General features: G+C 32.7%; 1 protein-coding gene across 6 annotated transcripts in view; it reads left to right on the top strand.

Moving 5' to 3' along the window:
- The window catches only part of DIDO1 (death inducer-obliterator 1), a 60065-nt gene that overhangs the window by 8470 nt on the left and 36136 nt on the right, over positions 1 to 15459 (top strand). For 5 of the 6 annotated variants that reach the window (XM_074288807.1, XM_074288811.1, XM_074288806.1 and 2 more), the window contains exons 2-5: positions 11664 to 11777; positions 12213 to 13065; positions 13301 to 13619; positions 14640 to 14852. In XM_074288807.1, coding sequence (XP_074144908.1) covers positions 11696 to 11777; positions 12213 to 13065; positions 13301 to 13619; positions 14640 to 14852 — 1467 coding nt within the window. In that variant the 5' untranslated portion in view covers positions 11664 to 11695. Of the gene's footprint in view, positions 1 to 6243; positions 6275 to 11663; positions 11778 to 12212; positions 13066 to 13300; positions 13620 to 14639; positions 14853 to 15459 lie in introns of those variants that run through there. The other variant, XM_074288809.1, reaches the window with a different exon arrangement.

Below are 15459 nucleotides of genomic sequence, written 5' to 3'. Positions count from 1 at the left end.
GGGCGGGGCCGGGTGGGGGAAGAGGGAGAATGGAGAGGGAGATTGCTCTAATCCTGAATAAGAAAAGGTTTTTCTTTCATTCTGGTCCAGATCCTTTGTCTGCTGATCTTTGAAACCTCCCAAGGTTATCTTGAGGGTTTACCAGTTAGATTTTATAATTAACTTTAGGCCATCCATCTCATTTAAATCAATTCTTGGTATTACTTCCTTGCTGTCAGTGTTCTCTAGGAGAATGACAAATGGCAATTGTTTGCCACCTTTCTTTAGGATTTTAATGTAAACCCAGATCATTCTGGCTCCCATTGGTTGGTCTTAGTATAGGTCCTAGGCCAGGTCCCAATTAGTCTTTGTTTGGGTCCTGATTGGTTCAAAACTAATGTAAATAATAGGTGCTTTTGTTTTTGACCAGAAGTTCTGAGGAACAAATTCATCTCAATTGGATTTTTTCTTGGGGATGGAGAGGGGGAGGAACTAGTAAAAGAGTCCATAATTTTGCCTTAATTAATCACTAAATGTTGAATGCCTCTATCAGAGGCCTTGTAAAATTCTAAGTTTAAAAATCTCCCACTGAGTCCAGGGCAGTTTCTATCAGTGTCTTGTCACCGAATTTAGATGGCTCTGGAGGAGAAAGTGAGGCTTGATTACTTTGCACAGCCCACCATCACTTAAATCTAACTCACTTGATTGTCCTAGTTTCACCTTCCTGATGTCATGGCACTCTTTGAGAAGGATACCACTACAGATCTGTCAGCAGAGTAAAGTTTGGAAAATGGCTTTGCATTTTTACTTGTGGTATAAAGATCTTACAAGATGGAGTCCGTTTTTGAGTATTTGTGGTTCCTGATTAACCTACTCTTCATCCTTATTTTAGTCTGCTAATTGGACTCTTAATATTCTTAATATTTTAATCATGTATCTGCAAATTGTTTAAACTTTTTAAATATAATAAATGCATTATTTCAACTATTGTTAATTTTAATGGTTTTAGTATTAAATATAAACTTTGGCTCATTTGTTCATCAAAGGTTGTATAAATACTTTTGGTACATTTTCATTTTAAATGTTTTATAGAATTAAATGCACATTTCCAATTAGGAGCAGACTTCTTTTTTTGTTGAGTAGTAGAAATATTTAATTGACTATAAACAAGTTTATTTTTGGATGCTAGATAATTTTCAGATGTCATCTTAAATCGACATAATCGTTCTCTTTAAAAAAATTAAGTTTTCTTGACACTTGTTATTTTTTTTTTACATCATATTCGTTTCTGACTAGACCACTTCCCCACAGTCTTTTTGTTACAAAAGTGACATGGATATATATGGGAGAAAAAGAACTGGAGAAGAATCCATCAGTTCAGTAAACCCAGTCAATTACATTGACCACAGCTGATAGCATATGCAGGTTTCTTCATCTGTAGTCTACAGATATACAGATTACTTTGTATTTTACAATGACATTCTTTTATAGAGCCTATCTTTATAATTATCATAACATAGTATTCAATTTTGTTTCCTATAGTCCTTTTGTTACAAAAATGACATACATATATGTGTGGGAGAAAAAGGACTGGAGAAGAATCAATCAGTTCAGTAAAATCAGGCAATAACATTGACCACATCTGATAGCATATGCAGCTTTCTACATTTTCATCTACCACCTCCTATGAAAGAAGAAAGGAGACGTTCCTTTTTAGAAACTATCTTTGTAGTTGTTATTGCATACTATTCGCTTTTGTTTTATTTTCTATTTACATTGTTGTAGTTATTATACATACTGTTTCTTTGATTAAGCATACTTCATTTGGTCTCAGTACATAAGTTTTGAATTCCTTAGACTGGCCTTTTCTCAGAGAAGAGCAAAACTTTGTTCAGGTACCAAAACTTGTTAAGCTTTTCCTTAATAACAACCCATGTCTTTGCTACTGTGAAAGTGCCATCATGAATATGTTGGTTTTTTATATGAGACCTTTTTGTCATGGAAGCAGAATTTCTGACTGAGAACACAAATCATTAACAATTTTTTTTAAAAATCATTTCTCTTGTTTTGATATAGCCAAGTTTCCCCTATATCCTGCCTCTTCCAAAGAGCCATCACTTATAACAAATTTAAAATGTATAAAGAAAAAGGATAGGAGAGAGGGGTCTAGAAAACTAATATGTTGAAAAAAATGTGATATGCAGTATTTATCCATGGACTCTAGCCACCCTTTTTATCTTTTCAAAAGAGGGGAGTGTTTTTTCATATCTTCTTTGAGAGCATGCATGTTTCTTCATAATTATACAACATTTATCTTTGTGGTGGTGGTTCTCTCATTTATGATAAGGCAAATGTAGTCAGTGAGTATATACTTTTTTCTGGCTGTTTATTTTAGTTTCCACAAATTGATGTCTTTCTCATTCATTCTTACAGTCATTGCTTAACATTTGTATGGCATGAATTATTTAGCCATAAATGATGGTCATCTACTTTGATTCAAGTCCTTTTTCATCACAAAAAGTGCTTCTATAAGTATTTTGGTACCATTACATATGTAATCAGTCTTTTATTTTGACTTCCTTGGACTTTGTATATAGCAGTGAAGTATGTGAGTCAAAGGATATGGACATTTTAGTCATTTCATTTGTGTGATTCCAAATTGTTTTCTAAAATGACACAATAATGTTTCATTGATGATGCTTGATGTCCTTAAATATCCCCTTCAGTCTTTTGTTCTAGCTATTGGTGAATTGGGTTGGAAGGGCACTCAGCAGGTAGGGGGGCTTAGAAGGGAAGGATAAAGCTTTTAGTATTAAAGTATAAATGAGGAATCCCAAAATTTTTGAATATTAAAATATTGATGTTATTTTTAAGGAGGTTGCTTTTTAATGTATAGGTCTTAAATGAAAATTTCAGATATGATGAAATGTATTCATGTGGGGAGGGAAAGAAATGATAGTTCAAGTATTAGGCTTAACACTGTTCTTTACATTTTCAGTCACACCCTCTTTTATAGAGAATCTTGTTGTTCAAAAGATGAGAGAAAATATCCTGGAGGAGCCGTTGAGGAAGGATTCCCCTAGACTTGGAAATTGCTACTAGGCTTAAAAATTTGAGTTGGAGAATTGCTAGGTGCCAAGGTTCAGTGTTAAGAGCTAAGTTGGGAGGTAGCCTTTAGATGATTTCTGTCTCTGCTGCAACTTAAAACTAGTAGTCCACAGGGTGTCCTTGTTAGACCAAATGGAAAAGAGCATAGTGTTTCAAAGAGATCAAAAGTGGGGCTAAAAGCAACACATCTTGATGAAGGGGCCTGCAGAGTAAAAGGAGTGTGGTTACTAGACTGCAGTGAATAGTATTGTTTGAAAAAAGTAACAAACTAAAGTAATGATATACTTTTAAACAATTTACTGGACAAATTAATTTATGCAAAATAAAAGAGAAAGGGGTAGGTTGTGGCGGCTGTAAGGAAATGCCTAAGGGCTTCTCTCTTTACCTTTGAATAATGCTTTGAATTAAGCTTCTTTATAACCACAAAAACTATCCCCTGGTGTTTGCCTAAATACTTTTTCCTGTGGCTTAGATGTAAGACTGGTATTACAAAACGGTTTGTCCCATTTCCTGAAATTCTTTCGGGATTTAAAATGCACCCTTATAGTGCTGTATGTTAATTGTGTGTTACAGTTGGGTTGGAGTATAAAACAGAATTAGCCATTCAACCTTGAGTTGAATGGGGATTTGGAATGTGTGAGGGAGTTTTTAAGTGGGGAGGGAAGGAATACTGTTGTCAGATTGGCATCATTTGGGTTTTCATTTTAGTAGTATTTTTTCCTTTAAAAAGTGAAATAGACACTTGTCACAAAAATTTCTACATCTAAAACTAGTCACTACTGAAAAAGCCTTCTGTTTCAGATAAACATACTTCTACACCAAACTTTACCATTTACTAGTTGGAAAGAACTTGGGAAATAACTTGGTTTCTAGCTCAAGCTTTGCCACTTAGCTACCCGCCTATTCTTGGGCAAAACACTTCTCTTTTCTGGTTAAAAAGAGTTGTGTTAGATGACATAATCTCTTTCAACTTTAAAATTTAAAATTTTATGAAAATGTTTGGAATAAAAATCTTAACAAACTCATCCCGTGTTATTCTTCTTCTATGGGGAGGTCCACCCCAAATTATCTACTTAACCTTTTCTTATCTTAGCACTCCAATTCTTAACTCCAGGCTCTTTGCAAAGGTATATCCCTCATTCTTGTAATGTGGTTGTGGTCTCTGCTCAGTCTATAGAATTCCTGTTTGCTTTCAAACTCAAGAGACTTCAGTGCCAATTCAGAACTACTGTTGGCAAATTCTTCTCCAAAATTACCTTGTATCTAATTTGTCTTCCTATTTTTATACATTTTTTCTGTCTTTGCTTTGAAAGTAAATCTTTTGAAGGTAGGATGTTTAACTTCTGTATCCCTACATCTAGCACAGGGTTTGGCACGGAACAGCTTGAAGATACCTTAATGAATTCAGATGATTGAAATGTTTTACAGCTTAAAAATAACTATTTAGTCATAATAGTATCTGACTTCTAGTTTAAGAAAGTGAAAGTACCCCTTTTGAAAGTGAAAGCAAATTACCATTTATGGTATTTCTTTATTGTAGTTTATATCCCAAATACGACCCTGGTGTGTGATTTAGAATTTCTTTTCCTAGTCATTCATTTACCATAATTTCATTTTTTAACTGAAAATTTGATCATAAGTGTGAAGTTGGTAATGCCCTTTAGTATCCAAAGAGAATTTGAAGATCTTTTAGCAAGAATTACAGACTGGCTTTAAGAATCAGAGAAATTCATGTAATTCTTGATTTAGACAACTAACCTGTTCATTTACTTGTAACAGTTCAAGTTTCATTCATAGTTGCAATAGAATAGGGTCTTATTTAATCACAAAATATCCTTTTTAAGCTTTAATTTTGGAAAACATGTAGGCTCTAGTAGCCTACTCCAGTAGAGCAATTGGGATGCTTAATGAAAGTATCACTTATTGGAAAGTACTAGTTTCCAGACATTTGTTCCCTTATCTGCTCACTTGAGCATTTTGAAGATGTTATGAAGATATAGAAATTGAGAGTTTGAGGTTTTGGTTGAATTGTTTCTAGGTATTTGGGGATTTTTTTTTTCCTTTCCATATTCTAGATTATGCTAAGAAATTACATGTGAATGTTCAATTTTTTTTTATGAATGACTTGATAATAGCAAATAATACCATATAACTTAGAAAACTTAAATTATTAACCTTGGTTCCTACTAAATTTCAAGCAAATAAGACTTTATAACTTAGAAATTTTAAATTACTTAACCTTAGTCTCTAACCTGGAGTTCACAGATCCCCAATGGATCATGTATAGATTTCTGGAGATCTATATACTTTAATGGGGAGAAAATTAAGATCTTTCTTTTCATTGACCTCTAACTTAAATTTAGTATTTATTTTAAATTAAGAATATAGGGCAACAAGCTAGATTCTTTTAAGAATATGTAGTTTTCATTGGACTGCAAAAAAACTCCATGACTTAAAAAAATTAACTTCTAATTTAAAATATACTGTGGTATGCTGTTTCCATTTATCTGTTACTTGTGTCAGTCTGGAAAATGTATTCTCTTGAGGAAATATACCCTGTTCTTAAGATGTTTTTGTAATTGTGCTGTCTTTTTCTAATAGGATTTTATAAAAAGACTATTGTAGAGACCACATCAGTAAATGGAAAGGAAAAAACAACACTGTTTGGCTCTCCTTTAAGTAAAATGTTAACAGAATCTATTTTCTACAGCTTAGCTAAGATGTCTATAATGAATGACTTTTGGAGAAGTACTTTCTGTGGGAATGAAATTTTTCCTGAAATGTGACTGGACCCTGGTTTCTCACGCAGCACTTTGATTAGTAGGTGTTTAGTGCACCTATCATGTTATATTGTATGATTGTGTTTTTATGTCTCATCTTTTACTACACTGTAAATTCCATTAGGGAAAGAATGGATAATATTATTTAGTAACTTGTAAATTAATTAATGATTATACATAGGGAGATTTTCTAGTTTTTGTTAAATTTTCTGATGTATTACCTCATTAATATATAAGATATATTGATGAGAAAAATAAGTGAATAACAAGTTGAACCATAGTTTGACTTAATAATTATATTCTTTTTCACCTTGTCCTTGGACTTTTTTTACTCTGTCTTTCCCCTTTTTAGTGTTGCTTGGGGTGCCTTGTTTTGGAAGAAAAATGGATGAGATTGATAAAAGATGGTAAGACATTAAGAATCAGTACACAATTTTGCCACCAGATGGGGCAAAATAGTTTTTTTCATTTTTATCTTTAATAAGAAGTATTTCAGTCTCTTGTTGCCATAAAAATGAATGAAAATAATCAACCCTATGCTAACCAAGGATACTTCAAGAGATTTTTTAAAAAATAGGTAAATATAATGTTATATCAATTCTCAAGCATTTATTAAGATAGTTATGTTTTGACACGGGGCTAGGCATTGAAGATACACAAAACAAAACATTCTCTTTCATCACAAAGCTTACATTCTGCTTGAGGAGATACTACATTTCCTCAGCTAAGTAGGAGTCTGCTAACTGGTATGAGAATGGTATGAGATGGGCCTCCTGTTGGGGAATCTCAAAGACTAATTAGAATGAGTCCTATTTGATGACAGGCAGGCTAGTCAGCAAACAATTAAAAACATTAGTATTGTTTTTACAAATTTAGTAACTTTTGTGAAGTCTGCCAAAATTTGTTTTCAAAATACTAGCGTCACTTGAAATTACTTTTCCCATTCTAATAACTAATTTGAATACTGAATTGGAGTTTCTGAACAAATTGATTGAGATAATTACTTCAAGGAAGGAAGGAAGTAAAATTGTCAATAGTAATCAAACCCTTTTAATTTTGATAGAGGATTTTTTGTTACAGGAAGTGGAAATCCAGTTCATATTCTTTGTACAGGCACCCAGTAATCTAATGTGAATTTAATTAAAAAAAAAAATTGGGAGAAGATTGATGCTAATAATTACAGTGAAGTCAACTATTCTTGACAGTTCTAGGAACAGTTAGATGAGAGGTGCTTCAGAGATGATTTGCAGGTAGAGAAATTTGAGGGAGAGGGGAAACTACAATGCTTTGATTTTTAAACTGGATAAAACTTAAGTGTATTTCTGAAAGAAATATTAGCAAAAAAATGTGTTCACTTTGTATATTGTTAATTTTATTTTAGGTTGATAGGGAGGGAGGAAATTAGCTATTTTATAATACCTACTCTGTCAAGCACTAATCTGATCCTCATAGCAATCCTTCAGGGAGAATTACTACCATTTTCTTCATTTTACAGTTGAGACAAACAAGTTCAGTGACATGCCCAGTAGTTAAAAGAGCCAGTATAAATATCTGAAGTGGGATCTGAACTCAGATCTTGATTCTATGCCTATACTTTACCTGCCAATGGATGTAACGCTGTTCATTTTTTCTGAAGGGGTTTTCTCTTGCTTTATATCTTAAATTGTAATTTTGTTTCTCAACTCTCAAAGCTAATTTAGTTTGGAATAGTATAGCATATTCAGCATAATCAACAAAGAAATAGCATTATTGTATTTAGAACTTTTGGGAGTATTATGGTTACCTTATTTATCTAATCATTTTATAGATGAGCAAACTGGGATCTTAACAGGTCATATAGCTAATAAAGTATTAAACTTTTGATGTAACCTATGTCAGACTTGTAATTTGGCCTTACTTCATGATTTTACAAATTCTTAAAGAGGGATATTCCTTGGTGATGAGTTCCTCTTTTTGAATCATAATGAATATAAATTTGCCTAGCTCTCTTGCTATAAGCAAAGTAACCTGAAATAATAGTGGCTATCCCTGTGATTTATCCGAGGGAAAGTTACAGAGAAGTACAGAAGACTGCAAAAGTGTTTCTTTTGTTTCTTTTCTGTTTCTTTAAAAAGAATGATTTGGAATGTTATACTCTAGGTTCCAGGGTAACTAGGGGAGACAGCAGTTAAGGAGAAGGCAGTTGGAGTAAATTTGAGGAATAGGTAAGATGTGTGAGACCTGCGTTCCAGGTAGCATTTGACATTGGGGAAAATATTAGTGTATTAAAAATAAGTTGAAGGGGTATATGAAGATTCGGGACTGTTTTAGTAAGTTATTACTAATTTTCATGTAGGCTTCTGGGTTATTCTTTAGAGTTTTATGACCAAGTAATTAGGGATATATAAAAGAAAATCTAGAATATTTGAGGTTTAATTGTGTTTAGATAAATCTTTTTTATAATAAATCATGAGCAAATTTTGTTGATTAAAATTAATTTTTAAAATTTGAGTCTCTTCAAAACAAAGATTAGAATTCTGAAAAAAGTTGAGATGACAAATTACCATTGATTTCTTTAAAAGTAGTCTTTACATTTTGATGAGCATTAGATTTAAATTTGCAATATTGATGTCACTGTGATGCAGAAATATTTTTATATTATCAAAATTGAACCAATTTAAGCTAATAATTTGGTCCTACAAAACTACTTTTAAAACCGACTTGGCTTGCCAGGATTAAGGGAATGCTTGTTTATGTTGAGTATCTACTTTACCATTGCTAATAACAACTTTGTTCCTGTCTTGAATTATTCATAATCTTTTTAGATTAACAGTTTTTAATTATTTTGATCTTGGGGGTTGACCTCTTTATTCTTAAATTATTGAGGATCCTCAAAGAGCTTTTGTCTATATGAGTTGGCATCTATTGAGAGATTGAGTATTCCTATTTATAGTTAAATTTTTAATTTATGGGTCTTTTAATCTAGGAAAATCTATATGTTTTTGAGAGAATGAGAAGAAAAAAGATAATTAATGGCATAGTATTATTATGAAAATAGATTTGGTTTCACAGACCATCTGATGAAAGGGTCTTGGGGAACTTCTCAGGATTCCTTAGATCGAACTTTGAGGATGATAATCACTGAAACTCACCTTGTGCCAAAGAAAACTTATAGGACTGTTTGTGGTATGCAAGGTAACCAGGACATTGGGATTATCAATTCTTAATCAGGGAATGAGAATGTTTGGTGGGAAAGATAGGAAAAGGAGAGATGATGCCTGATTTTGGATATTAAGGATTAGGATGAGATTGGCCTTGACTGTAGAGGGTAAATATTGCAGAGAAACAGATTTAGGCTTAACAATTGCAGTTTTTCAAAATTGGGATATTCTTTTTATGTGAATTAATGGGTTGACTTTTATTCTAGAACTTCAGGGAAAGGCCGAGACCATTTCCCTGGAGTGTTCACAGGATTGTTTCATAGAGAGACTTTGATCTCTAGAGTTCTGGCCTATAGAACTACATTTACTTTCCAATTTATCTGGTCTAGTATTACAAGTTAATCTGCTTTTATCTTGTCACAACTTAGAGGGAATTTATTCCTTACACTTATAAATTTAAAAGATTCTGGCTTTCCAGATACTTAAATTTGGGTCTAACTAACCAACCTTATCTTCAATATGTATATTCTAGTCCTGTCACTCTCTTCTCTCCCCACCCTCTTCCTATCTTTAGATATTATCCTCTTTCCCACTGCCACTCCCAAAGAATAAAAAGGCCTTTCTTCCCTTGCCTAGCCTTAATCTATAGCCTCCCTGTCTTTTAAAATTCATACTTGCTTTGTGCTTACTCCCGCCTAATTTCAATCTCTCTTTTAACATGTTTTGCACAGAAGCAACATTATCCCATTTTGCATTTGATTTTTGAATTTTTTTATTAATTTGTAAAAGGGGACTTTTCCTCCCATTCATCACCAGTATCATCTGCTCTCAAAAGGACACACATTATACTTGATTATACTAGTTTAACTTCATGATTATGGAGTTCAAAAGATTTTAAGTAATTCTAAAGGTGTTATGGGCCTGTGCAGTGTCTCTGGTAGAGAGTAGTTTTTGTAAACCTACTTTGATTTCTTTCAGAAGTGTACTTCAAATGAAAGTTTGGTACAGCTAGATCCTTTGAGTTGACATCAAGAGAATCCCGTTTTGTTTGGGGTTTGTTTTTTGTTGTCATAATGGTTTTTTTGTTTTAGATTTGGGTGTGTGTGTTTCTAAGTCTTTAAAACTGTAAATATTTTGTGAATTTTGCCATGTAGTTCTTCTTTTCTTCACTCACTATTCCATTTTATTTAGAACTGAAGGAAGATATTATCCAACTATGTTGTTGAGTCAGGTAAAGTGTGAAACGATATCTATTCTAGTTTCCTTATCGGAGGTTTTTATTTTTTTAGTCTGTTGTTTTTTGTTAAGGAACTAAGTATTCCTATTTGATTTTGAAATTGTTTTGAAATATATTCCCAGACCACAAGGATGTAAAAATTTGGGTTTTTGGTCACTTAGGTAACTACTTGATAGCTCACTCTTACCCTAATAATTTTTCTTAAACCACAAATTTAGAAACTCCTTAATTTCTTAAGGAATAACCTTTTTATACAGTGCAACTTTTTATCAAATAGATATGACATTTTATAATTTGAACTTGAAGGATAAGCAACATATTTAGCAGAAATGAAAAAGTCTTCAAATAAGCTTGTTTTCATTTTCAGCTTACAAAAACTGTCCAATTGCAATTTGTAGAATTAAAGAAAAATAATTAAAATAATTGATTATTCAAAAGATTACTTTCTACAAAGATTAGGTGAACCTATTGCAAATAATTGTAGAGGGAGTGATTATTTAGTTGACATAGGTAACTTTAGGAGAAAACTAGAGAATTTAATTTTTATGTGTAATAAAGCCCTATGATTTAGGTGTTGGTGGACATCTTTAAAAAATTAAGACACAACCTAGTCTAGAAGGGTGATAACACCTATTCAAATAGCTATCACAAAATAATGTGAAGAATTCAGAAAGGAGTGTGTGCAAAGTCTTATCAGTCAAGCATTTATTAAGTACCTACTATGTATAGGCACTCTGCTAACCACTGGGAATACAGGTACATATAAGTATATATAGAATGAAAAGTAGTGGTTGATCGATAAAGGATTCCTGTAAAATGTGTAGGTTGAATTGCAATCCCAATGTATGTATTGAATGCCTTATACTTTTGGATAGTTGGGCTTGAGAAAGACTGGGAAAGAATGATCATTTGAATTAGGTAGTTGGGTAGGCATTTAATGCCTTTCTGAGAAGTTAATAGAGTAATCATTTGATATCATCTAAGTTTAGTGGATACTGAGTTTGGAGGACCTAATAAATTTAAATATTTAGATTATAATTACAGGCAATGTGTATATTTTTAGATGTGATACTTATCTCTGGAATGACTGACATTTATGAAGACCTACTCTGTACAAGGATAAGTGCTGAGGGGGAGAAAAAAAGGTTGAGGTCTCTTCAATAAAAAACATTTTAGTGGGGAAGACTGCACACATACATAAAGAAATTTGAATACAAACGCATTAGTACTGTAAGAGATTAGATACTCTTATCTTTATCCCTTAAACAGGTCCTCCTGGACATGAGCAGAACAGTCAAATGTGAAGTGGTAACTGCTTGTGTTTTCATTATTGAGTACTTATGTATATTATTTGTGGTGTTTGGTACAAAGCAAAATAACCCATCATCACAAATAAAAGTTAATTTTGTATATTTTTAGGGTTACACTTATAGAACTCTGGTATTCCTGTGATGGAACATGCTGTAAATCCAGAATCATCAGTGGCATTTAAATCTGAGTCAAGCTTGGACAATATGGAAAGTAATTCCCAAGGTATTTACTTTTATTTAAAGTAGAAAATTATTTACACATTATGTAGTCCTCATTGTTAGTGAAAAACCTGAAAGCCAACTTCTGAAAGTTAAACAATGAATTAATGTTCAATTTTCCAAAGATGAAATAACTTTTATTTCTTTTTCTTTGGTTCCCTTTTGTGCAAATGTTCATATGTATAATATATTGTTCAAAATGTAATTTGGTGCAAATAAATACATTTTAAACCTGACTCTGCCATTTACCATATAGCTAGCAGGCAAGTCATATATCATTTGTTTGAGCCTCAGTTTCTTCATCTGTAAAATAAGAAAATTATATTAGATGACCTGGAGGTTTCTTTTCAACCCTTTATTAGTGTGCATGCCAGATACAAATAATTTTAAAAGGTTAACAAATCCATAATTTTACTTTTTCGGTTTTGTTTTGTCTTAGGTTTGGATGATAAAGGTGACCCAAGCAATGATGAGGCTCCAAAAGCAATTAAACCCACAAGTAAGGAGTTTAGGAAAACATGGGGTTTTCGCAGAACTACCATTGCTAAACGTGAGGGTGCAGGTGATGCTGAAATAGAGTCCCTTGAGCAGCAACCACAACAGCAACAACAAAGCCTCTCCCTTCGTCGAAGTGGGCGACAGCCCAAGCGTACAGAAAGAGTAGAAGAATTTCTTACAACAGTTAGAAGGAGAGGAAGAAAAAATGTTCCTGTTACCTTGGAAGATTCAAGTGAACCAGCCTCCTGTCCAGTTACAGATGTAGAAACTGCATCTGAAGGGAGCGTTGAAAGCACTCCTGAAACTAAACCTGCTCAGAAATCTGATTCCAGGAATGCTAAGAGTCAGCCCACTACAGTTATAAAAGGAGCAAATGATGATGATGATGATGAAGATGATGACACTTCTGATAGTGACAGTGATGGATTGACATTGAAAGAACTTCAAAATCGTCTTAGAAGAAAACGGGAACAAGAACCTTCTGAATTGACCCTGAAAGGTATACAAAATCGCCTAAGGAAAAAACGTCGGGAAGAGGATCCCACAGAAACTGTTGATGTTGAGGCAGGTAATACTGTGGAAACTGAGGTGCCCAGTAAGCAAGAACCTGAGACAGTAGATCAAGTAGCTGTGCCCCAGGAATCTAAAGAAGACCAGGATATTAAGTTGGAGGGGAAAGTTCCTCAGGGAATCAAAGATGAAGAACCTGAAGAGTTAGTGAAACGGAAACCTGAATGTGAGGTTTATGACCCTAATGCATTATATTGCATATGTCGGCAACCTCATAACAACAGGTAAGTATTTGGTACATAGAAAAATGTATGGTTTTGCGTTTTAAGTTTATTCATGTAATACAAGATTAACAGAAGCAAGCTATATTATAGATAGATAATTTCTAGCAATTTTAGAAAAAAAAATTTATTGAAAGATAATCTCTAAGTTAGATCACAATATTTAAATTCAATAAATTGATGTTCATATTTGAATGTTTGTTAATATCTGATATATTTAAAAAATTTTTTTTTTCAGATTTATGATTTGCTGTGATCGGTGTGAAGAGTGGTTTCACGGTGATTGTGTAGGGATTTCTGAAGCTCGTGGGAGGCTTTTGGAAAGGAATGGAGAAGATTATATCTGTCCAAATTGCACCATCCTGCAAGTACAGGATGAGACTGCTTCAGAATCTGATCAGCAAGAAGCTAAGTTTAGACATGAAAATGCTGATGGTACAGAACTGACAAGTATAGGAACAATAGAGCAAAAATCCAGTGAAGATCAAGGAATCAAGGGTAGAATTGAAAAAGCTGCCAATCCAAGTGGCAAGAAAAAGCTCAAAATATTTCAACCTGTGAGTATTTTTTCCTTAAGATTTTTAAAGAGTGGATTATAAAGAGGGTATCAATTTCAGGCTTTAATATCAAAACCTTCATATTGGAATTTATTCCTGAAACTGATTAACTTTGTTGATAAATATAAGCAGTTACTGGATATTGTTTAAATATGGCTTATTTCTCATTTGATATTTATTTTTTATTAACCCTGTAGTCAAGTGGCTACAGAGTTGCTGCCACTCTGACCAAACTTCTCTTCAAGCAATTAATGACTTTTAATATTCTTTATTGCTAAATCTCTTAGAAATAAGGAGGACCATATTTAACATAATTTCAGAAACAAGCAAGTTATCATGGCCATTAAGGTTTAAAACCACCTAGAATACAAGTTTATGTGTTAACCAAAAAAAAAAATCATAGGCTCACTATACTTTTTTTTTTCCTTTTTTTTTAGGAATTTTCACCCAAGATTTTTATATTTTGAGGGTCAAAGCATAGCTTACTCTATCAAATGGGAAAAACAAGTTTCTTTTGAGTGAATTTGCTGAAATTATGGGGATTTTATAATGTTAAATGAATTTATTTAGAAATGGCATGTAATTTTGTTTTTAACTGTGTATTTTCAAAAAAGCACCAGAAAATAGTTAGGAATATGAATAATTCAGTTTGATAAGTAATGATTAGATGAAGATAAAAGTTTAGTAATGATGGTGGTACTTAAAATATGTTACTAGTGTCACTTAACTAGAATATAATAATCCAAACCTATAACAGAGTTCTTTAATATTTCTTTTTTTTTTTTTAATTTTTTATTATATATATATTTTTTTTTTTTATAATATTATCCCTTGTATTCATTTTTCCAAATTATCCCCCCCTCCCTCTATTCCCTCCCCCCGATGACAGGCAATCCCATACATTTTACATGTGTTACAATATAGTCTAGGTACAATACATGTGTGTGAATATCATTTTCTTGTTGCACTTAATATTTCTATTTATTTTATTTAAATGTATTTATACATTTTAATCTGCAGGTTATTGAGACTCCTGGTGCCTCAAAATGTATTGGTCCTGGTTGTTCCAGTGTGGCTCAACCTGACTCAGTTTATTGTAGTAACGATTGTATCCTTAAACATGCTGCAGCCACCATGAAATTTCTGTCTGCTGGCAAAGAACCAAAACCCAAAGTAAAAGAAAAGCCAAAATTGAAACCTGAAAAATGCAGTCTTCCAAAATCTGGTGTTCAGGTAAGCTAGCTACTTTGGACAAATAAAAGAAAAATGAAGTATGGTTTTTATTTTGAGGGATACCTCTATGATAGTCACAGCTAACAACTTTTGGCTATTAGATTGACTTCTCTCTCTACTACTCAATAAAAAACAATAATCACATATTTTTTTTATTAATTTTATAATTATACTTTTTTTTTGACAGTATATATGCATGAGTAATTTTTTTAGAACATTATCCCTTGTATTCATTTTTCCAGATTTTCCCCTCCCTCCCTCTACTCACTCCCCTAGATGACAGGCAATCTCATACATTTTACATGTGAATAACCACATTTTAATAATTCCTTCTCCTGTCTACCTTCTGGTCAATTGATGACTTTGGAGAAGAACTAGGCAATACAAGGAAAGAGGCAAAATTTAGACTCTGTAATATATTACATAGCTAATTGATCATCCCTCGTGGAATTGAAAATTACTATATACACAGTATAGTGGAAGATGGCATAAATTGTTGCTAGTTTATATAAGATTGTTTAAATTCCCATTTATTTACTTAATTACAAGAAGTGAGATTTAACCATTTGACTTTAAAACATGAGATTTAGAATAAGATTCTCAAAAG

This window comes from Sminthopsis crassicaudata, chromosome 2 (genome assembly GCF_048593235.1).
Source record: "Sminthopsis crassicaudata isolate SCR6 chromosome 2, ASM4859323v1, whole genome shotgun sequence".
NCBI classification, from domain to species: Eukaryota; Metazoa; Chordata; class Mammalia; order Dasyuromorphia; family Dasyuridae; genus Sminthopsis; species Sminthopsis crassicaudata.
This window is presented reverse-complemented; position numbering and strand designations above follow the sequence as displayed.